Source organism: Gouania willdenowi, chromosome 8 (genome assembly GCF_900634775.1).
Source record: "Gouania willdenowi chromosome 8, fGouWil2.1, whole genome shotgun sequence".
NCBI classification, from domain to species: domain Eukaryota; kingdom Metazoa; phylum Chordata; class Actinopteri; order Blenniiformes; family Gobiesocidae; genus Gouania; species Gouania willdenowi.
In genome coordinates this window covers 30,496,180-30,515,874 of record NC_041051.1, presented here as the reverse complement: position 1 = coordinate 30,515,874, position 19,695 = coordinate 30,496,180, and the positions used below count along the sequence as shown (strand labels likewise).

Here is a 19,695-nt window from a genome sequence, read left to right as displayed (position 1 = left end):
CTTAAGTGAGTTGATTTCAGCCTGGCTAAATGTTAAAATCAAAATGCTCACTGTTAAATCTAAATATTAAATGTTAAATCTAAATGTGGAGCGCAAACACTTTTAGAGCTCTTTGTGTCAATGAGAGTTTATTTCAGTGCTTCAGGTGAATTAGCATATTAGCTAAATATTTGTTTCATCTGTGACATTTAGATTTTACATTTATATTTAGATTTTACATTTAAGATTTACATTTCACATTTAGATTTAGATTCCACATTTAGATTTATATTTAGTATTTAGATTTACATTTCACATTTAGATTCAACATCTACATTTACATTTAGTATTTAGATTTAGATGTAACATTTTGATTTAGATTTAACATTTAAGATTTACATTTCACATTTATATTTAGATTCAACATCTACATTTAGATTCAACATCTACATTTAGTATTTTGATTTAGATTTAACATTTTGATTTAGATTTAACATTTAAGATTTAAATTTCAAATTTAGATTTAGATTCAACATTTAGATTTAGAATTTAGTATTTAGATTTAGATTTCACATTGACGTTATATTTTTACGAGAAAAGTAAATATCACAAATTTCTCAAACATTGCTGTAAATCTGGTCAAAAGTAACATAAAAAAAAATGTATATTAAATATTTTCAAACATTTTCTAAATGTTGTTTGCTAAATTTTGCAAAAAGTTGCTTTTTAATTTAGCGCGCGCAACTTCACAATTGGCGTCCCATACATGACGGGGATCACGTGTCCTCTGATCTGTTGTTGCTATATTTAGCATCTTTCAATCCTAATCCTACATAACCCCACAACATCACTCCCCCAAACCCCAAAAATGCCAACATAGCTCTAAACTTGTCATAATTTAGCAAGCGACAATTAATGACAGCCTCCGTGACACCTTATTCATGCTAATGACAACGTAATGTCTGCCTTTTGTATAAAACTTTAAGTAAAGTGTTTCCTCTGTTAAACACTTTGTATTTTTTAAGCTATTTTTTTGTATAGTTGTCATCATTTTGTTTATTTTTGTTGTCATTCTGAGTACTATTATTTTAAGTCATTTTTGGAGTTCTTTTTGTTGTCTTTTTGTGTGTTTTGCAGTAATTTTTGGTATTTTTTGTTGTCTATTTGTGTGTTTTTTGGGGAAATTAGAAATATGACGTGATAAAAACTGAGGAAAACATGTCCTACGCTGGGAAATGACTAGAGTTACTGTGCACAGTGAGATGAAATGCTAACAGTCAGTGCCGTGTGACATCATCACTTCTTTTATTGGAGGCTTTTTTTTTCTGTGACGCTCTGAGTTTCCTGTTGAGCTGTCAACGCAGCAGACAGAGTGAAAACATGGCCGTGCGCAGAAAGGACAGCTTCCTCTGGGGCAAAGGTACCATTCTTTCCGCTTCTTCTTCCAAACTTTGACGAATAACCGCCACATTTTCTAATCAGCTTTGAGGTGGATTTTGTGTGATTGATTATATCAATGGGATTAAATGATGGTGGGAAAAAGAAAAGATCAAATTTACAGTTTGTTCACCACAAAATAAGGATTTATCCAAAAGATACTAAAATATTTTTTAACAATGAGCAGATGGACTGAAGTGTTACGTTACAAAATCTGCATTAAAAAGTTCAACGATCAAGTCTTCTAGGTCTTCATAAAACGTCATTATAAATCAAATATAGCATTTTTTTATCATTATTATTATTATTATTATTGTTATTATTAATAATCTAATTATTTTCAAGATATAAAGGGTTCTGAGGGATAAATTAAGCTGTAGCTCATCTAATCATAACTTAACATCACTTTATCTTATCTTATCACATCTTAACTTGTCTTTTCTTATCTTGAATAAACTTATCTTGTCTTAACTTGTATTATCGTATCGTAACTTATCTTGTCTCATCTTAACTTAAAAAAAACTTAGCTAATCTTGTCTTACCTTATCTTAACTAGTTTTGTGTTATCTTAACTTTACTTGACTTAACTTAGCTTCTCTTGTCTTGTCTTAACTTATCTTACATCTTATCTTAACTTGTCTTATCTTATCCTAACTTATCATGTCTTAACTTAAATAAACTTAGCTTATCTTGTCTTATTTTATAATCACTTAACTTGTCTTGTCTTATCCTAACTTTTTTGTTTTGTCTTTTCCTGTCTTATCTGAACTTATCTTATCTTATCTTAACTTTTCTTGTTCTGTCTTTTGCCGTCTTATCTTAACTTATCTTGTCTTAACATATCTTGTCTTGTCTTATCCTAACTTATCATGTCTTAACTTAATACAAACTTAGCTTATTTTATCATCACTTACCTTGTCTTATTTATTTTGTCTTTTCCTGTCTTATTATAACTTGTCTTGTCTTATCTTAACTTGTATTATCTTAAATTGTCTTATCTTGTCGTGTTTTAACTTGTCTTTCCCAGGGTGGGGGAATCCATGTGCACAGCTAAAATGATATTTTGAAACCAGAGGAACATGACAAGGCAACGTCTGTGTTATTGGATTCAATAATCGTTTTATGGGATGATAAAAAATAAAAAAAATAAAATATATATATATATAAAAACAGCCATGATGGGTCAATAAAATACCAGACCAAATAATGATGATGAGTCCATAAACCTCAAATACTAATAATTCCTATCATCTGTATTGATTTAAAGAAAGTCTAGCTTTGCTACCCAGCATGTAAAGTTCTGTTCTGTGTATATTTGTCCTGTCTGAGCCCAAAGTGTCTGGTGTTCTAAAAATAAACCCTGATCATTAAAAAGAGGAAGAGAAGCAGCTTTTTTCTTTCTGCGCTCACAGCGCTGATGAATGAGGTGGTGATGCATTTTAAGCTTTATCTGTTTTACTGGTCACTTAGTTTTATGCTTAACATTCTCAAGTCTTTAAAAACGCTAAACTCTAAGCTGACGCCATTGGGGTCAATTACATTTTTCAGTTACAATTACATTTTCAATTACCCATGTTCAATTACGAGAACAGTGACCAGCATTTTTTACACTTACAATTAAATCACAATTATTTTTTATCCTCAGAAAGTAAATTACAATTACGTTCTCAATTATCAAAATTAAATTACAATGAATCACAATTACTGAGTCAGAAATAAATAACCTAATACAGACTCTTTCCAAAAAAAAAAAATAGAATATCAAGGAAAAGTTGGTTAATTAACATAATTCTATTCAAAAGGGTAAACTTTCAACGATTTCAAATATTTATTGGTTTATTTTTACATAATTTGGGCTTCCAGCTCATAAAACCCACAAAAACAGGAATTCAAAAAATTAGAATACTGTGAAGAAAAGAAATCACCATTTACTTTTCAGTTTTTGTTGGCCAGTGGTCCATGGTCCTCTTTTCTGATGAAAGACGAGTGAGGAACAGAACATTTCACCACAAACCATGACTGACTGTGGATATTTCACTGGACCTCAAGCAGCTTGGGTTCCTCACTGAATGAAAGGCACAGAAAAGAGGACCATGGCCCACTGGCCAACAGTCCAGTCCTTCTTCTCCTCTTTTTTTCTGCAAAAACTGAAAAGTAATGGTGATTTCTTTTCTTCACAGTATTATCATTTTTTGAATTCCTGTTTTTGTGGGTTTTATGAGCTGGAAGCCCCAAATTATAGAAAAATACTTGAAGTAGTTTAAATTGTGGGCCCTGAATCTGTCTATGAAAGTTTAACTTTTTGAATGGAATTATGGAAATTAAACAACTTTTTCATGATATTCAAATTTTTTGGAAAGGGTCTGTAGACGTTAACCTTCCTCTTGTGTTAGCTTTCTGTTAGCATTTCTTATGATAATTGGTCCTAAATCAGCTGTAAAATACACTAAAAATAAATACCTATCGTCAGGTGATATACAGTATCACCTGATACCTCTGAGGAAGACTGGCAGTTGACAGTCAAAACATGTCAGGAGATTGTTGTGGAAATCTTTGAGCATATATTAATATGTCTGATGAAATAAAGGAGACCAAACTATATTTTATGGATTTTATTCCAGAGCTCTGGCATAGAAAATACTGTAGGTACAGATGAAAAGGTCTTGTGGAGGGGATGAAAAAGTGGCCACACACAGTAAGAGCACATATTTATTATCGGCTGGAAAAGACAAAATGATCAGAAAGGCTGTTATTGGCTAATCAAGGGAATAGGTTTTTCCTGCAGCTCAGGAAACACTTAGTTTTGAAAAAAAATCCTGAAAAACCTTGTTTGAATAAACAAAACCATAACAACCTTTTTTATTAAAGACAAAAATAACTTACTGGAATTATTGCTTTATATTGTTTTTTAAAAAATAGAATAGAATACCATACAATCCAAAAACATTGCTTTTGTTGTCATTACACACAAAATACAACAAAATCAAGAGACAAATCTTGTGGTGCAAAATACAGAGACAATAAAAAGAGAGACAGAGTGTTTTTACAAGAAGAAACAATAAACAGTGAAAGAAATGATGATATTTTTAATGTTTGCGATAAAAAAAATATAATCCAAATCCAATAAAGTAACGGGGGCAACTTTAATACCTTTACTTGAGTACTGAAGTACTTTTACCACCTCTGCTCCTCTGATGATTTCTGTCCCCAGCAGAGATGAAGCAGGTCAGCGGTGCAGTGAGGACTCACACACCTGAGCTGCTGGACGACATTCAGGTGCTTGAAACGCTCCGATGGCCCCAAAAGTCCTTCATTAGCAGGGCCTCAATATTCTACCACATGCTCACACACTCCCAGCACGCCGAGCAGCACTCAGCCACTTTTAATGAAGATGTGAAACAGAATGATTTATTCTCACGTGTGTGTGTGTGTGTGTGTGTGTGTGTGTGTGTGTGTGTGTGTGTGTGTGTGTGTGTGTGTGTGTGTGTGTGTGTGTGTGTGTGTGTGTGTGTGTGAGACAGAAGCTAAGGTTGCGGGTAAGGTCAGCAGGTTCTCACGGTGCTGAAGTCACAGAGAAGTGAGTATGAGGATTATTTGATGACTTCTGTGAGTCAGCATTAACTCTTCCTCTTAAAGTCACTCTGAACTTTTTTTTTTTTCACGCCCAGGAAATAGTCTGCAGTCGTATCCAGTAAATCACACATATGTATCAGCAGCAGCAGCAGCGTTGTGTTGCATCTCTATTAACACATAGAGCTGTTCCTACAAATCTGTTGGTTTATAGACCAGAAGTGAAACTAGAACTCACTACCTCTGGATCTCATTTCAAATCCAGACTCAAAACTCACTTATTTGAAAACGCATTTCCCACCTGATTTTAAATTTTATTGTGGTTTTATACTATTAGTACAGTGCCCATTGGAAGTATGTATTCATATAGTGGGAGGAGCTTAAGGAGAGTTGTCAATTATGGCCAAATGAGTATGTGTTTGAAGGTTGGATGTACAAAGAGATGTACTGTACATACTCTGTACTCTGTTCGGTTGTAAAGGGTTTATTTGTAGGTGCAAAGTAAAAGAGTGTGTGTGATTTACCTGGTTTAATTCTATGGAACATGTGTATGATAAATGTGTTTGTTGTTTTTTGTTACTCATTTTTATATTTTTTTTGCTTGGTGTATTTTTCTGTAATGTATGTTTTTGGAGTCATTATGTGTAATTTTGTATCTGTTGTGTTTTTGTGCATTTTATGTGTAATTATTGTCTTATGTTGCCATTGTAGTGTGACTCTGGAGTCATTTTGTGTGGTATCTTAATGTAGTTTTGTGCATTTCTGTTGTCATTTTGTGTATTTTTTGTATAAATATTTATTTTTTGTATTTTGAGTCATTTTCATATTTTTGTTGTTCTTTGGTGTATTTTTCTGAAACAAATTGTTTTTTGGAGTCATTCAGTGTGTTTTTGGAGCCTTTTTGTATATTTTTGTGCATTTCTGTTGTCGTTTTGTGTACTTTTTAAAAATTAATAATTATTGTTTTATATATTGTTTTAAATGTCGTTTTTTGTTTTATTCTACTCAGTAATATGTGGTGAGGGCGTGTTGTTTTGAGGTGTGTTTCCTCTAATCTAATCTAATTTCCTCTAGATAGAGAGATAGATAGAGAGAGAGATAGAGAGATAGAGAGATAGAGAGATAGAGAGATAGATAGATAGATAGATAGATAGATAGATAGATAGATAGATAGATAGATAGAGGAATGTTTTAATTTATTTATCTTTAAATTATTACTATATTATAATACTGGATATTTAAGGCAGAATACTAATACGGGACGATGGTGGGAAAAAGGGGTAAAATACAGGAGTTTCTCGGTCAAAACGCGAGACTTGACACATATGTTCTTTATCATATTTCTATAAGAAGCAAAAGGAAACTAAACATTGTGTGTGTTTATTCTCTGCTGCAGTAAAAACTCCGTCAGGAGCCGAAGATTTCTTCGTGGGAAAAAGAAATTCAACATGGACCCTAAGAAGGTGAGTGGATTGTCAATCCATCACAGAGCGTTAATGCAGGATTAAAGGAAGGTTATCCTCCGAGGGCTCCACTTTTACCCGCCCCCTCCCCTCTATGGTCCCTCTAAAGCCACACCCCTCACTCACATGTACCAATAGCGGACCTCAGCTCATCGCTTGTATTGTGTAGAAACTACGTCATCTCATGTCTCTTTTAGCAGTAAGGAAACACTACATTTTATCATTATATATGTTAAAAACCGTGACTAAAAACTCAGTTTAAACTGTCACAAGTGACGCGCTTTGAATGTGGGCTCGTGCACGTGAGGGGTCGAGAACAAGCAGGGAGACAGGGAGACGTGATTGGTTAAAAAAAAAAAAACGAACAGTCTTTTTTTTCCATTGGTCGAAGTTATTGCAGGTTTACAGCTGCTACAGATGATAGATTTTCTTCATTTTTTTTTTAGAACACATAAGTTTTTAATTTCTGTCAGAACATAGAGACAATTTCAAACAAAAACTTCAAAAGTGTATCTGGAGAAAATTACCTACCCTACCTTTAACATTAACACCCTAAGGGGGAACATGCAATCTTAGCCCAGAGGTGTCATCGTCGCACTTGTTTCCTTTTCATTTCTGATGCAATCTTTCATTTTGACCTTGAGTGTTTTAGTTTCACTGTTGTGTTTTCTCCATGGAGACGATGTGAAGTGTTTTCATTCAGTGAAATAAAAATATATCTCATTTCTTTGAAAATAAATGTCATGAGCGAGCAGTGTGTGTGTGTGTGTGTGTGTGTGTGTGTGTAACCCACATCCTGTATGAATCTGTACCTCTAACCTGGGCCCTTCAGCTCATCTTCTGCAGGTTGAGAGAAGCTCCTCATCCTGTGAATTCAGGGCTGAAGTTCAGAGTGTTTTTAAAATGAATGAAAACTCTGGTCATCAGATCAAAGGCAGCGCTCAAGTCAAGTGTGTGTGTGTGTGTGTGTGTGTGTGTGTGTGTGTGTGTGTGTGTGTGTGTGTGTGTGTGTGTGTTTCAGATTGAGCGCAGGAGCAAAAGTAGTTGTTTTGCATTTAAAGCACCAGAAATAAAAGTACTCAGAGGTAAAAGTAACGGATTACAAGTACTCACGTTACTGCAATTTAGTTGCTTTTTTTTAAGTATTTTTCAAAATTAGTAATTTTACGTGTACTTAAGTACGTTTTGAAATAAAAAGTCATTCGTTCCATTTCTACACCCAACCATTATTGAGTGAATGATTATTTTTGTTTTGAAATGATCAACAGACATTAATTAACACAATTAATTGGTGTTATTTTATTTTAAAATATAATTGTGCATTTTTTACAAAGCTTTTATTTTATATAAATGTTTTTGTGAAAAATAAATTAAGTTCCAATTGTGCAATATTTTGTCTCTTCCTCTCTTCCTCTATAATAAGATGTTTACTGTATGTAAGGGAACCGTACCAAGATTTATTACCAAAAACAAACATGGTGGGTGAAATTAACTAGTAACTTTTACTTTGAGTACTCTTTAATTGAGCTTCTTCTCACTTTTACTTGAGTATTATATGTAAAACTTACTTGTACTTGAGAACAATTTAAATTTAAATACATCTCTTTCCACCTCTGCATGTACTTTATTTTTCCTTTACGGCCCAGTAACCAACAGTCAGCGGACTGGTCCCAGTCCACAACCCGGTTGTTGGAGATGAATGTGTTAGAACACACTTTCCCTACAAAATAAAAGCATTGTTTTTCCCCTTTTTGCTGCTAAAGGCCAAAGATAATTTTATACTAATTTTTTGATTCTGAATCCAGAATTTAAAGTGTAAGTAAACCCTAAAAACCACTTTTAAATAATATAGTTTATGAATTCTAGTCTAACTCTTCACATTTTAGTCAAAGTATTTAAATTTAGTGGTTTTATTTGTAAATTGTCAGAGTGACTGCCCTCTATGGGTTGAATGCCAGTTATTGCAATTTAATTTTTCTATTGGCTGAGAATAGATCAGTGACATCACTAACCGTTACTGTTGGCCCCGCCCCTCCTGTAAAAGATGGGAGGAGGGTCTAGGTTTCCTCCTCTTACCGCCCTCAGTGAGCATTGATTGACAGCTCCACGTGGAACTGTGCAGAGCTGTGGGGGCGGGGCTGCTGTGACTGGGCGTGTCTTAACTATTCTAGGAGCAATGACCATAATCATTTCCCACCTAGTGACAGGTACAGCAAAAACCTGGGGGTGTACTTACACTAACGCTCCATAACTCAATCGTTCCTTTAAAATCAGAGGTCCTGGATAGCTCCTGTCCTGCATGTTTGAGCTGTGATGATGCATAACATGTTTCCCTGTGGTGGATCAGATTCAGTCATTCTTCACCAATGGGACTGTTTGTGTTGATAACCTTAGTTTAAGTGGTTCTTGTTTCCTCTACGGTCCTTCAGGGCGTTCGCTACTTGGTTGAAAACGACCTCCTCCAGTGGCGAGCAGAGTCTGTGGCTGAGTTCCTCTACAAAGAAGACGGGCTGAATAAGACGGCCATCGGCAGCTTCCTCGGGGAAAGGTAGAGCGCTCACAAACAAAGTCACTGGTTGTTCTGCCTCGGTGGAAACCGTGAAAGCTGCTCAAACCCAACAGGAAATGATGTAGTGATGCTAGAACAAACTGAAAAATTATTAAAACGTGTTCGTGGAAAACAGACGCAAGATACGGACTTCATTTCCTGAAAAAAATGAGAATTTTGTTAATACTTTTTCATTATTATTATTATTATTAGCAAACGAACAGATGTCAGATCTTGCAGAAAATCTCACGTGATTTCAGTGGCAAAACATTAAATGAATAACAATAGTTATCCGTATTAGGCATATTTTCCAAGTTCAGGAAGTTTAATCGCCTCTAATGACATCGTATTAGGAACGGGAAACAAAACAGAAATGTGCAAAATGAAACGGAATTTGGGAAATTTTGAAAAGAAGAATCGGAGCCTCTAAATCTGCAGTTTTCAATACCAGCGACTAGTCCCACATGTTTGGGTTAGCTTAGCATGTAGCAGCACTGGATGGGACTAAGCAGTGATTGATAAAACCAAAAGAGATAAAATATTAGATTTATTTGCCACCGGTTTACACACACAGTCCACAATATGAGGTTAAAAGTACATTTAAATGTGTAAAAGAAATAGATAAAATACAATACAAAAAGCTATTGACATGATTTAGAGCCAAGGTTCCCGAAGTGGGGTACGAGTACCCCCAGGGGTACGCAAATTGTCATAGGAGGTATAAAAAGTGCAGCTAATGCTAATGCTAGCTTAATGTTAATGTTAGGCTAATGGTATTGCAATGCTAATGCTAGGTTAAAGCTAATGCTAAGTGAATGGTAATGTTAGATTAATGTAAATGCTAGGCTAATGCTATTGCTAGGCTAATGGTAATGCTAAGTTAAAGCTAATGCTAGGTCAATGTTAATGCTCTGCTAATGCTATTGCTAGGCTAATGATAATGCTAGAATTAAGGATAACTAATGCTAACGCTAGGCTAATGCTAAGCTAAGGCAGGATGACGTGCAGTTTCTTCAGGAAATGCAAATATTCTAGTTATTATTATTACTGTAATTATGTATTATTTCTCAACAGGACAGGTAAAAATCAGGGACAAATGTTGCTGTATTTCTACATTTGATATGACATGTTTATTAATTGTGCAGGAGTAGGGGGTACATGCCTTCAGGTTAGGGGTACGGGACTGTGAAATGTTTGAGAACCACTGATTTAGAACTTCCACTGAACAGATATAGCAACACTTCATAGATGTTCATTAAAATAACGGACTGCTGCCAGAATAAAAGACCTTCTTAGACGTTCAATGGAACATTTAGGCATCACTAGACGATCACTAAAAGACCTTCTTAGACGTTCAATGGAACATTTAGGCATCACTAGACGATCACTAAAAGACCTTAGACGTTCAATGGAACATTTAGGCATCACTAGACGATCACTAAAAGACCTTCTTAGACGTTCAGTGGAACATTTAGGCATCACTAGACGATCACTAAAAGACCTTCTTAGACGTTCAATGGAACATTTAGGCATCACTAGACGATCACTAAAAGACCTTCTTAGACGTTCAATGGAACATTTAGGCATCACTAGACGATCACTTAAAGAACTTCTGAGACGTTCAATGGAACATTTAGGCATCACTAGACGATCACTTAAAGAACTTCTTAGACGTTCAATGGAGCATTTAGGCATCACTAGACGATCACTTAAAGAACTTCTTAGACGTTCAATGGAGCATTTAGGCATCACTAGACGATCACTTAAAGAACTTCTTAGACGTTCAATGGAGCATTTAGGCATCACTAGACGATCACTTAAAGACCTTCTTAGACGTTCAATGGAACATTTAGGCATCACTAGACGATCACTTAAAGACCTTCTTAGACGTTCAATGGAACATTTAGGCATCACTAGACGATCACTTAAAGAACTTCTTAGACGTTCAATGGAGCATTTAGGCATCACTAGACGATCACTTAAAGAACTTCTTAGACGTTCAATGGAGCATTTAGGCATCACTAGACGATCACTTAAAGACCTTCTTAGACGTTCAATGGAACATTTAGGCATCACTAGACGATCACTTAAAGACCTTCTTAGACGTTCAATGGAACATTTAGGCATCACTAGACGATCACTAAAAGACCTTCTTAGACGTTCAATGGAACATTTAGGCATCACTAGACGATCACTAAAAGACCTCCTGAGACGTTCAATGGAACATTTAGGCATCACTAGACGATCACTAAAAGACCTTCTTAGACGTTCAATGGAACATTTAGGCATCACTAGACGATCACTTAAATAACTTCTTAGACGTTCAATGGAACATTTAGGCATCAGTAGACGATCACTAAAAGACCTTCTGAGACGTTCAATGGAACATTTAGGCATCACTAGACGATCACTTAAAGACCTTCTTAGACGTTCAATGGAACATTTAGGCATCACTAGACGATCACTTAAAGACCTTCTTAGACGTTCAATGGAACATTTAGGCATCACTAGACGATCACTCAAAGAACTTCTTAGACGTTCAATGGAACATTTAGGCATCACTAGACGATCACTTAAAGACCTTCTTAGACGTTCAATGGAACATTTAGGCATCACTAGACGATCACTTAAAGACCTTCTTAGACGTTCAATGGAACATTTAGGCATCACTAGACGATCACTTAAAGAACTTCTTAGCCCATTAAAAGTGCTGTGAAGAGGATGACCTTCAAAGTTTACCACAGTGCGCTATTGTGCCTCACATATTGAATGTATAATACAGTCTGATTTAGTCTTTAAATGGTTCTATTCAATACAAATATTTTTTGTTCGTGAGAGAGTCTGCTAATGCTTATGTTAATGAACCTCTACTTGTGTTTAAAGCTGCTAAAAATGTGGTTTCTGTGTCTGTCTCTTCAGTCGAAAATAAAATCACATTTAGTTTCCAATGAAAGCAGAAAAAATAGCCTTAGCCTGTGTTCTGGAGCCATTAGTAGTTACTAAGCTGCTCTTTTGTGACTCAGAGAGGAAATGCATGTGGAGGTCCTGAAAGCGTTTGTGGCTCTGCATGAGTTCTCCGACCTGAATCTGGTGCAGGCGCTGAGGTTTGTCTACAAGCTGCAACCTTTCCTCTCATTATACATGGGGCGCATTAATGTAAAAGTCACTTTTTCATAGCCGACATTTTTTAAACATTTAGCTCATTATTTTTCATTTGAGACAGAAATTCACGTAAAACAGCTTATTCCATATCACTGTTAGAAATGTGTACGCATGAAAAATAAATCTAAATGTAAAAGTTAAATATAAATGTAAAAGTTAAATATAAATGTAAATGTTAAATGTTAAACCTAAATCTAAATGTTAAATCTAAATTACTGTAAATGTTAAATCTAAATCTAAAGGTTGAATCTAAATATGTTAAGTCTAAATGTTAAATCAAAATCGAAACGTTAAATCAAAATCGAAATGTTAAATCAAAATCGAAATGTTAAATCGAAATTGAAATGTTAAATTGGTCGCCAAGTGGAAAGGTATATGTTTACATATTATGCAAAGTGGGCAGGTCAATGCCTGTTGATCAGGAGGCCCCGCCCACACCATAGACTGTGGTCACCTTGAGTTTAAATGAGCTTGCCTGAAATTTCTGAAAAATGTAAATAGATATTTAATATTTTATTATTATTATTATTATTATTATTATTATTATTTTTATTTTATTTTATAAATTAAAACAAGTTTAAACAACTGTATTTCTATGTTTTTACTTTGTGAAATATAAATCTAGTTCAACTTAAATGCAGTAGTAATATCTGAGCTCAAACATGATCATAAGCACATTTTTTTGGGGTCACCAGAAATTCTCGATATCAAAATGGGGTCACGATCCAAAAAAGGATGGGAACCACTGCACTAAATACTCGTTTACAAAATGAGATTCTTTAAAATGTGATATTACTTGTTTATTCCATCATTATGATCTATAGTTGTTTTTAAATCGTTTTCTGATTAAAACGTTGTCGTCAGCCAAGGGTGTACGTGGATTCAGAAATAATAGAACCACTGAATTACGAAACAGGCTGTTTTACAAGAATTTGTCTGAAATGAAAGAAAAATGAGCTGAACGTTGAAAATATGACGGCTATGAAACAGTGACTGAGTTTTTACATATCACTGTATGTGTGTGAGGACGTGTGAACCCTCGTCTGTTCTGTTCCAACACCTCTCAGGCAGTTCCTGTGGAGCTTTCGTCTTCCAGGCGAAGCTCAGAAGATCGACAGGATGATGGAGACGTTTGCAAGTCGCTACTGCGCCTGTAACCCTGGGGTCTTCCAGTCCACAGGTTGGAATCACCTCCCACAAGATTAATTAGCAACAATCACCACATCACCTCATCCACTGTTGGGTAGATAATAGTAGATAAGAGTAAATATAGCCACGGATGCACCATTAGCGTCTAATAGAAGTGTATAAAGAGCACTGATATATTCTACTCAAGTAGAAGTACTGTTGCTTGATTGAAATTGTACTCAAGTACAAGTACAAGTAAGTCATACATAAAATACTCAAGTACAAGTAAAAAGTAGCTCAATTAAATTGTACTCAAAGTAAAAGTTACTAGTAATTTTCACCCTCCATGTTTATTTTCAGTTCCCGTGCATACAGTAAACATCTCATGTATAAACCTAAAAATTAAAAGATGAGATCTTGCACAATTGGAACTAAATTTATTTTCCACAAAAGCATCTGTATAAGATAAAAGTTTTGTCAAACTCTGCAATTCTTTTGTAAATAAAACAACAAATAAATTCAGTTTGAAATTATAAAATTTCTAGATAGAATAGAATATAATAGAATAGAATACAATAGACCTTTAATGATCCCCCAAAGGGGAAATTCACACATTGCAGCAACAATAGAATAGCACACAGTAAGAACAAAATAAATACCAACGTAGGATAATAGTGCAAATGTACTGTACGACTGTGGGACAGACATAAATTAGAACAATAAATAAAATAATAAATCAACTGCATATTTTGTACATTTTTTGTAGTTTCACAATGTCCGTTGATCATTTTAAATAATAAAAAAATAATAATTTACTCAGTAATGATTGGGTGTAGAAATGTAACGAACTACTTTACGTTTTTTTAAAACATACTTAAAGAATAACTAAACCCCAAAACCACTTTTTCTGATGAATACAAATAAAAGGTATTTGTGTGTGAAGTAGTTCTGTTGATCGATCCTGGTCTAACTCTCAACATCTGTTTCAAACTATTTCAATTTGTCATATTTAGTTGTAAAATGTCAGAGTGACTGCCCTCTATGGGTTGAAACCATGATATTACAGATGATTTTTGCTATTGGCTGAGAACAAGATCATGTGACGTTTTGGGACCATCTTGCATCACAAACTAGCGCTGTTAGCCCCGCCCCTCACCTGTGGGCTCTACAATCTGTGGTGAGTGGGTTGGATTGAGAGAAGAGGGAATCGAGGTATATTGAGTTATGAGTAGCTAGGTAGCTTAGCATAGATTGTTCATTGGAAATTTTATAGTATAGACTGGGCGTGTCTTAACTGTTCCTGAAGCCCCACCCATAACCAAGGCATTTTTTTGAATTTCCCTCCTAGTGGCAGGTCAGGAGAAAGCAGAGGTTTAGTTACTCTTTAAGTACAGGTAAAATTACTGATAACAATATTCATAATAGCAACACAATTACAGTAACGTGAGTGCTCGTAATCCTCTGTATTTTGCAGAGGAAACGGATGCTTAAGTGTGGTTTTGTGCGACAGACACCTGCTACATCCTGTCTTTCTCCATCATCATGCTCAACACCAGCCTCCACAACCCCAACGTGAAAGACAAACCCTGTCTGCAGCAGTTTGTGTCCATGAACAGAGGCATCAACCACGGGGAGGACCTGCCCACGGAGCTGCTCACGGTCCGCTCACACCAAACCTCTCACACCAACAAACAGCTAATGAAAGAAAAAAAACACAAAGTTATTTGCATGATTAAAGCATAAAGCACATTTACAGCAAACATTTCACACAATAGAGCCACACACATTGCAGTAGGGCCAAATCCGGCCCTTTGAATCATCCATTTCCACCTTCAGAATAAAGTAAAAATGACAGAAAAAACATGAATCAGTGTGTAAATTAAACTCAACAATATTTACAGGGACTCACAGTGTTCCCAGTGCTTATATAGCATCATTCCAGTCATTTTTAGTGTTAAACAGTTGAAAAAAAAACCTCAAAAATCTTACAAAGTCTTTCAATTTTCCTCAAATTATTACAAAATATTTCCCTTAATTAAATAGAAATTGGTCACAAAATCTAGGAAATGTAAAGTGAAGATCCTATTGGGACTGATATTTGACCTGTTGCTTGGATATTGTCGGTTTCTTAGATATTTTGTATTTTATGTATACGTAGAAGTGTAAATTAGGGGACAATAATGTTGAAATTACTCATTTTACTGCATAAAATCTGTGGCCCACTTGAGATCAAACTGCTCCTTATTTGGCCCCTGAACTAAATGAGTTTGACACCCCTGCAGTAGGGTGACCATATTTTAATTTCCAAAAAAGAGGCCACGGGCAAACCTCGGCTTACTCAAAAAGTACTTTTTTTCAATCTACCTTGTGAAGCCAAAATGCAATATAGTAGAAAAATAAGTTGTTATTGTCCATAAGGTTTAAAAAACATAAAAAAATAATATACACATACATAAAGACGAGCTACAGAAAAAAAAAATCAACAAAATCTGACCACAAAAACCCACAAAATGACTCCAAAACAACGAAAACCCTTTGATATTTCCTGTATTAATCTTTAGATTTTTCATTATTCTAATGCTAACATGAATGTTGAGAATGTGTTCCTTGGATCAGAAAATCACACTATTTTTGGTGCCGTGATTGAAGAAGCTAAGTATATGAAATGGTAAGTAAAGTGGGGTTAGATGCATGTTGTGACGCTTTCTTTGGCTTTTTCTCAGAATCTGTACCTGAGCATCCGCAGCGAGCCTTTTAAAATCCCAGAGGACGACGGGAACGACCTCACGCTGACCTTCTTCAACCCGGATCGCGAGGGTTGGCTGTTGAAGATGGGTGAGGAACACCACCATGTTACGAGAGACGCAGCTTGACTTTACTAGGCCTTTAGGGCCTGTACTATGAAGCTGGATATCCTCTTTATACACACATTTTGGGGATTCAATCAATGTGTGCTGGACTGCGACCCTGGTTGTTGTCTTACCAGGCTAAATCACCATGGTAACTCAGGCTGAACATGAAGTGGATAAGATCAGAACAAGTACTAAAGTCCCGCCTCCTGACCAATCAGTTCTGCGACCTGCCCTATAAAAGGAGGCACATATCACTGAGTGGATCTGATGTAACAAAATATTTAGTATTTATGCATCATAAATGACATTCTACAAGAAACGTATAGATTTTTATCTTTTTTTTCCTTCTATTAACATTTATTGATATGCATATTTATTGGTACTGTTTTTTGTCATTGTGTTCAATACTGTTTGCTAATTTCTAGACAGTTAAAATCCTCCACAACTGCTGCTGTAAAATTACATTAGCACATGATTTATTGAACTAACGTACTCACTTGTTTGTTTGTTTTTTTTCTAGTTGTTTTTTCAGAATCAGAAATACTTTATAATACTTCCATTTTCAGTGATGAATATTGTATAATCTCACTAATTTAAGCAATAACATTCATTAAGTCCTGCATTCATTCCTTCCTGCTTTTACTGCAGCAACATTGTTGTTTCTGGCCTAAATTATTGATTTTAATTCTTCATTTTTCTAAACAATAATTCCTCATATGTGACGTAAGTCTCTCTATACAGTTTCCCTGTGTTTGTGATTGGTTCGACGTTGCAATCTCCCTTTGTCACAGGAGTGCACACTTAGCCTGTCTGAAATCACATGGCTTAAGTGAACGTGTTGATATCCTGCTTCATAGTACAGCTGATCTCTGACAGAGAATGTTTGGTTTGGTGAAGCCCACTAACGGAGAGATATCCTGCATATTCTTATCCAGCTTCATAGTACAGGCCCTTAAAGTCCTCTGTGTTACAGGTGGGCGTGTGAAGACGTGGAAGAGGAGGTGGTTCATCCTGACCGACAGCTGCCTCTATTACTTCCAGTACACCACAGTGAGTTTCCCTCTCCTCAGCTACAGAGATGAGTTTATAAATGCCCTCTGACACCAGGCCTGGGTTTTCAGGATAAAGATCCCATCGGGATTATTCCTCTGGAGAACCTGTGTGTCCGGAAGCTGCAGAACTTCAGCAAACCGGTAGAGTAGCATCATCTCACAATGTAGTGACTCAAACAGAAGCTGGTGAAGTGAGTCAGCAGGCTGTGAGAGAACGGATGGAACAAATGCTCACTGACCCTGTGTGTGTGTGTGTGTGTTTGAACAGCACTGCCTGGAGTTATACAACAGCACAGGATTCCAAGTCAAGGCCTGTAAGACTCAGAACAGAGGACGAGTCGTTCAGGGAAAACACCAGTCGTATAAGCTCAGCGCCACGAGTGCAGAGGAACGAGACGACTGGATAGACGCCATCAGGTGGGACTAGTAGCAATGATGGATGGATGAACAGATGGATGGATGAGCAGATGGATGGATAACTAACAAGATAAGTGAATAGATGCCATCAGGTGGGACTAGTGTCCAAGACTAAATATCAACGATCAATAGAGAGAGAGAGAGAGATAGAACGATAGATAGAGAGATATCTAAATAATAAATAATAACATAAATAATCCCAGTGGATTAAAATGAACAAATGATATGTAATCAAGTCTTTCCAAGTCATTGTCGTTGTGTCCTTGGGCAAGGCACTTTGCCTCGCGTGAATGGGTATGACATGCACAAATGTTGGTGGTGGTCAGATGGACCTTAGGCGCGAATTGACAGCCATGCTTTTGTCAGTCTGCCCCAGGGCAGCTGTGGCTACAATGTAGCTTACCACCACTGGTATGACTGGTGCCAATGAATAATGGTTTCTGGAACACACTTAGACTCCTAAAAAAAAGTACTATATAAATCCAAGCAATTATTATTTTTTACTGTTGAAACTAAATCCAATCAGAAAATGGAAGGTATCCAATTAGAACTACTTTTGTTGCGTGGAAGGCGGGACAAGCCTGTTAGTGAGCCAATAGGAAGTAAGATGATTGATGGACTAAAATATGAATGTTATTTAATTGACTGAAACTGAAATAGTCCCGTTGACTACATTTTGACTAAAACTAAGTGAAAATTAGCACTGCTATCAAATACTACTGATAAATACTAAGGAAAAAAGTAACAAACAATTATTGCGATTATAAAAACGTTAACATTGACGTTAAGATTTGATGTAGTTCTTAATTCACAGGATGTTGAACGTTAGGATGATTTATTTTCTTGTGTTTTATTTTTTTCCAGTGCCAGTGTCACTAAGGACCCGTTTTATGACCTGGTTTCGGTGCGAAAGAGGAAAGTTGTGAGCGGTTCGGCCTCGTAGGAATGAAGACTCAGTTTGATTCATCCTCAGCAAGCATTACTAATAAAGACAGAAATAGATTTTTATTTTAGTCTTCACTGATGAATCACTGTCTCTGGAACCATGACAGTCCTGCTGCAGGCCAGCAGGGGGCAGAAATGTGCTGGAAATGTTTGACATATTATTACAGGAAATTGTATCATAAATGGCACAAGCTTAACAAAGTAAATATTGGTTTTCAGTTTTTTATATATATAAGTTTAGTCCAGGTATGTAAAGAAAATTATCAAGCTACACTTTCTTTACTTTCATTCATTTCCTGCTCTATACTTGACTTTTATCCACTGTTTATTCTATTTTTATTCTTATTTTGTTCATATTGTACATATGTTAGATTTTTTACCTTCTACTGTATACTGTTTTGTTCTAATTAATAAACATATTTACATTTTTATTTATCTTGATTTACCTCAGAAAAGTGCTTCAATAATGAAACTAATGTATCCTAAATGTCCTGCGGTGGTTTTCCTATTGACACTGAGTGACAGTCATTGGGATTGTGTAACTTTACGTTTCCTGTTGGTCCCAAAATACATTAAAAACTGCTGAAAAGATGTGAAAAAGTCAGCAAAATAAAGCCCAAATTAAAAAAAGGAAAGAAAAGTGATTCTAAAATGTGAAACACCTTTGATACTGTGGGAAAGCTACACCTAGAATTATATTTTATAATACATTTTTCAAGTTTGGGATTATTTTAAAATAAACTGCTTGAAATTTTTAAAGCAGAGCTTCTGAATTGTGGTGAGAAAAAAAAATCTACTTATTTGAAGAAGGAATGGATACTAGTGATGCACCGATACCACTTTATACCAAACCGATATAATACCAATATTTAGCTACAGTATGTGGACTTACTGATCCAGAGAATCAATAACCACAAACACAAAAAACTAAGCAAAACGCAACGAAATGGAAGATAGTTTTTAATTTTCTTTCTCTGCTTGTTGCAGAAAAATATTTATATATTTGATGAAAAAAATCTTTCAAAAAAGGATTTCAAGATTTCAAGGGGGGCAGGAGATAGGCACCGGCAGACCCCCGTGACCCTCGTTCAAAGTTTTAGCATCCACCAAAGTAGATGCACAAAATTACTCAAAAAAAAAAA

At 35.6% G+C, this 19,695-nt stretch overlaps 1 protein-coding gene across 2 annotated transcripts; it reads left to right on the top strand.

Annotated features, from left to right (window-relative positions):
* The first annotated feature begins 1,330 nt into the window (after window positions 1-1,330).
* On the top strand, window positions 1,331-18,984 carry LOC114467813 (cytohesin-3-like). Of its 2 annotated transcripts, none has more exons than XM_028454266.1 (13): window positions 1,331-1,399; window positions 4,631-4,692; window positions 4,938-4,993; window positions 6,383-6,449; window positions 8,879-8,997; window positions 12,021-12,101; window positions 13,227-13,339; window positions 14,798-14,946; window positions 16,011-16,122; window positions 17,113-17,189; window positions 17,261-17,332; window positions 17,460-17,608; window positions 18,473-18,984. In XM_028454266.1, exons 1-13 carry the CDS (start codon window positions 1,360-1,362, stop codon window positions 18,549-18,551), a joined length of 1,176 nt encoding a protein of 391 aa, XP_028310067.1. In that variant the 5' UTR covers window positions 1,331-1,359; the 3' UTR covers window positions 18,552-18,984. The 2 variants fall into 2 exon arrangements, with proteins under 2 accessions (XP_028310067.1, XP_028310066.1); XM_028454265.1 differs by having other exon boundaries at window positions 4,628-4,692.
* The last annotated feature ends 711 nt before the right edge of the window (window positions 18,985-19,695 follow it).

What these genes read in the sequence shown, in the direction of transcription:
- LOC114467813 (XM_028454265.1), top strand. Translation starts at nt 1,360, where the DNA reads ATGGCCGTGCGCAGAAAGGACAGCTTCCTCTGGGGCAAAG. An exon ending in AGCTGCTGGACGACATTCAG is followed by an intron (nt 4,693 to 4,937) that starts GTGCTTGAAACG and finishes TGTGTGAGACAG; the next exon opens with AAGCTAAGGTTGCGGGTAAG. An exon ending in GACTGGATAGACGCCATCAG is followed by an intron (nt 17,609 to 18,472) that starts GTGGGACTAGTA and finishes ATTTTTTTCCAG; the next exon opens with TGCCAGTGTCACTAAGGACC.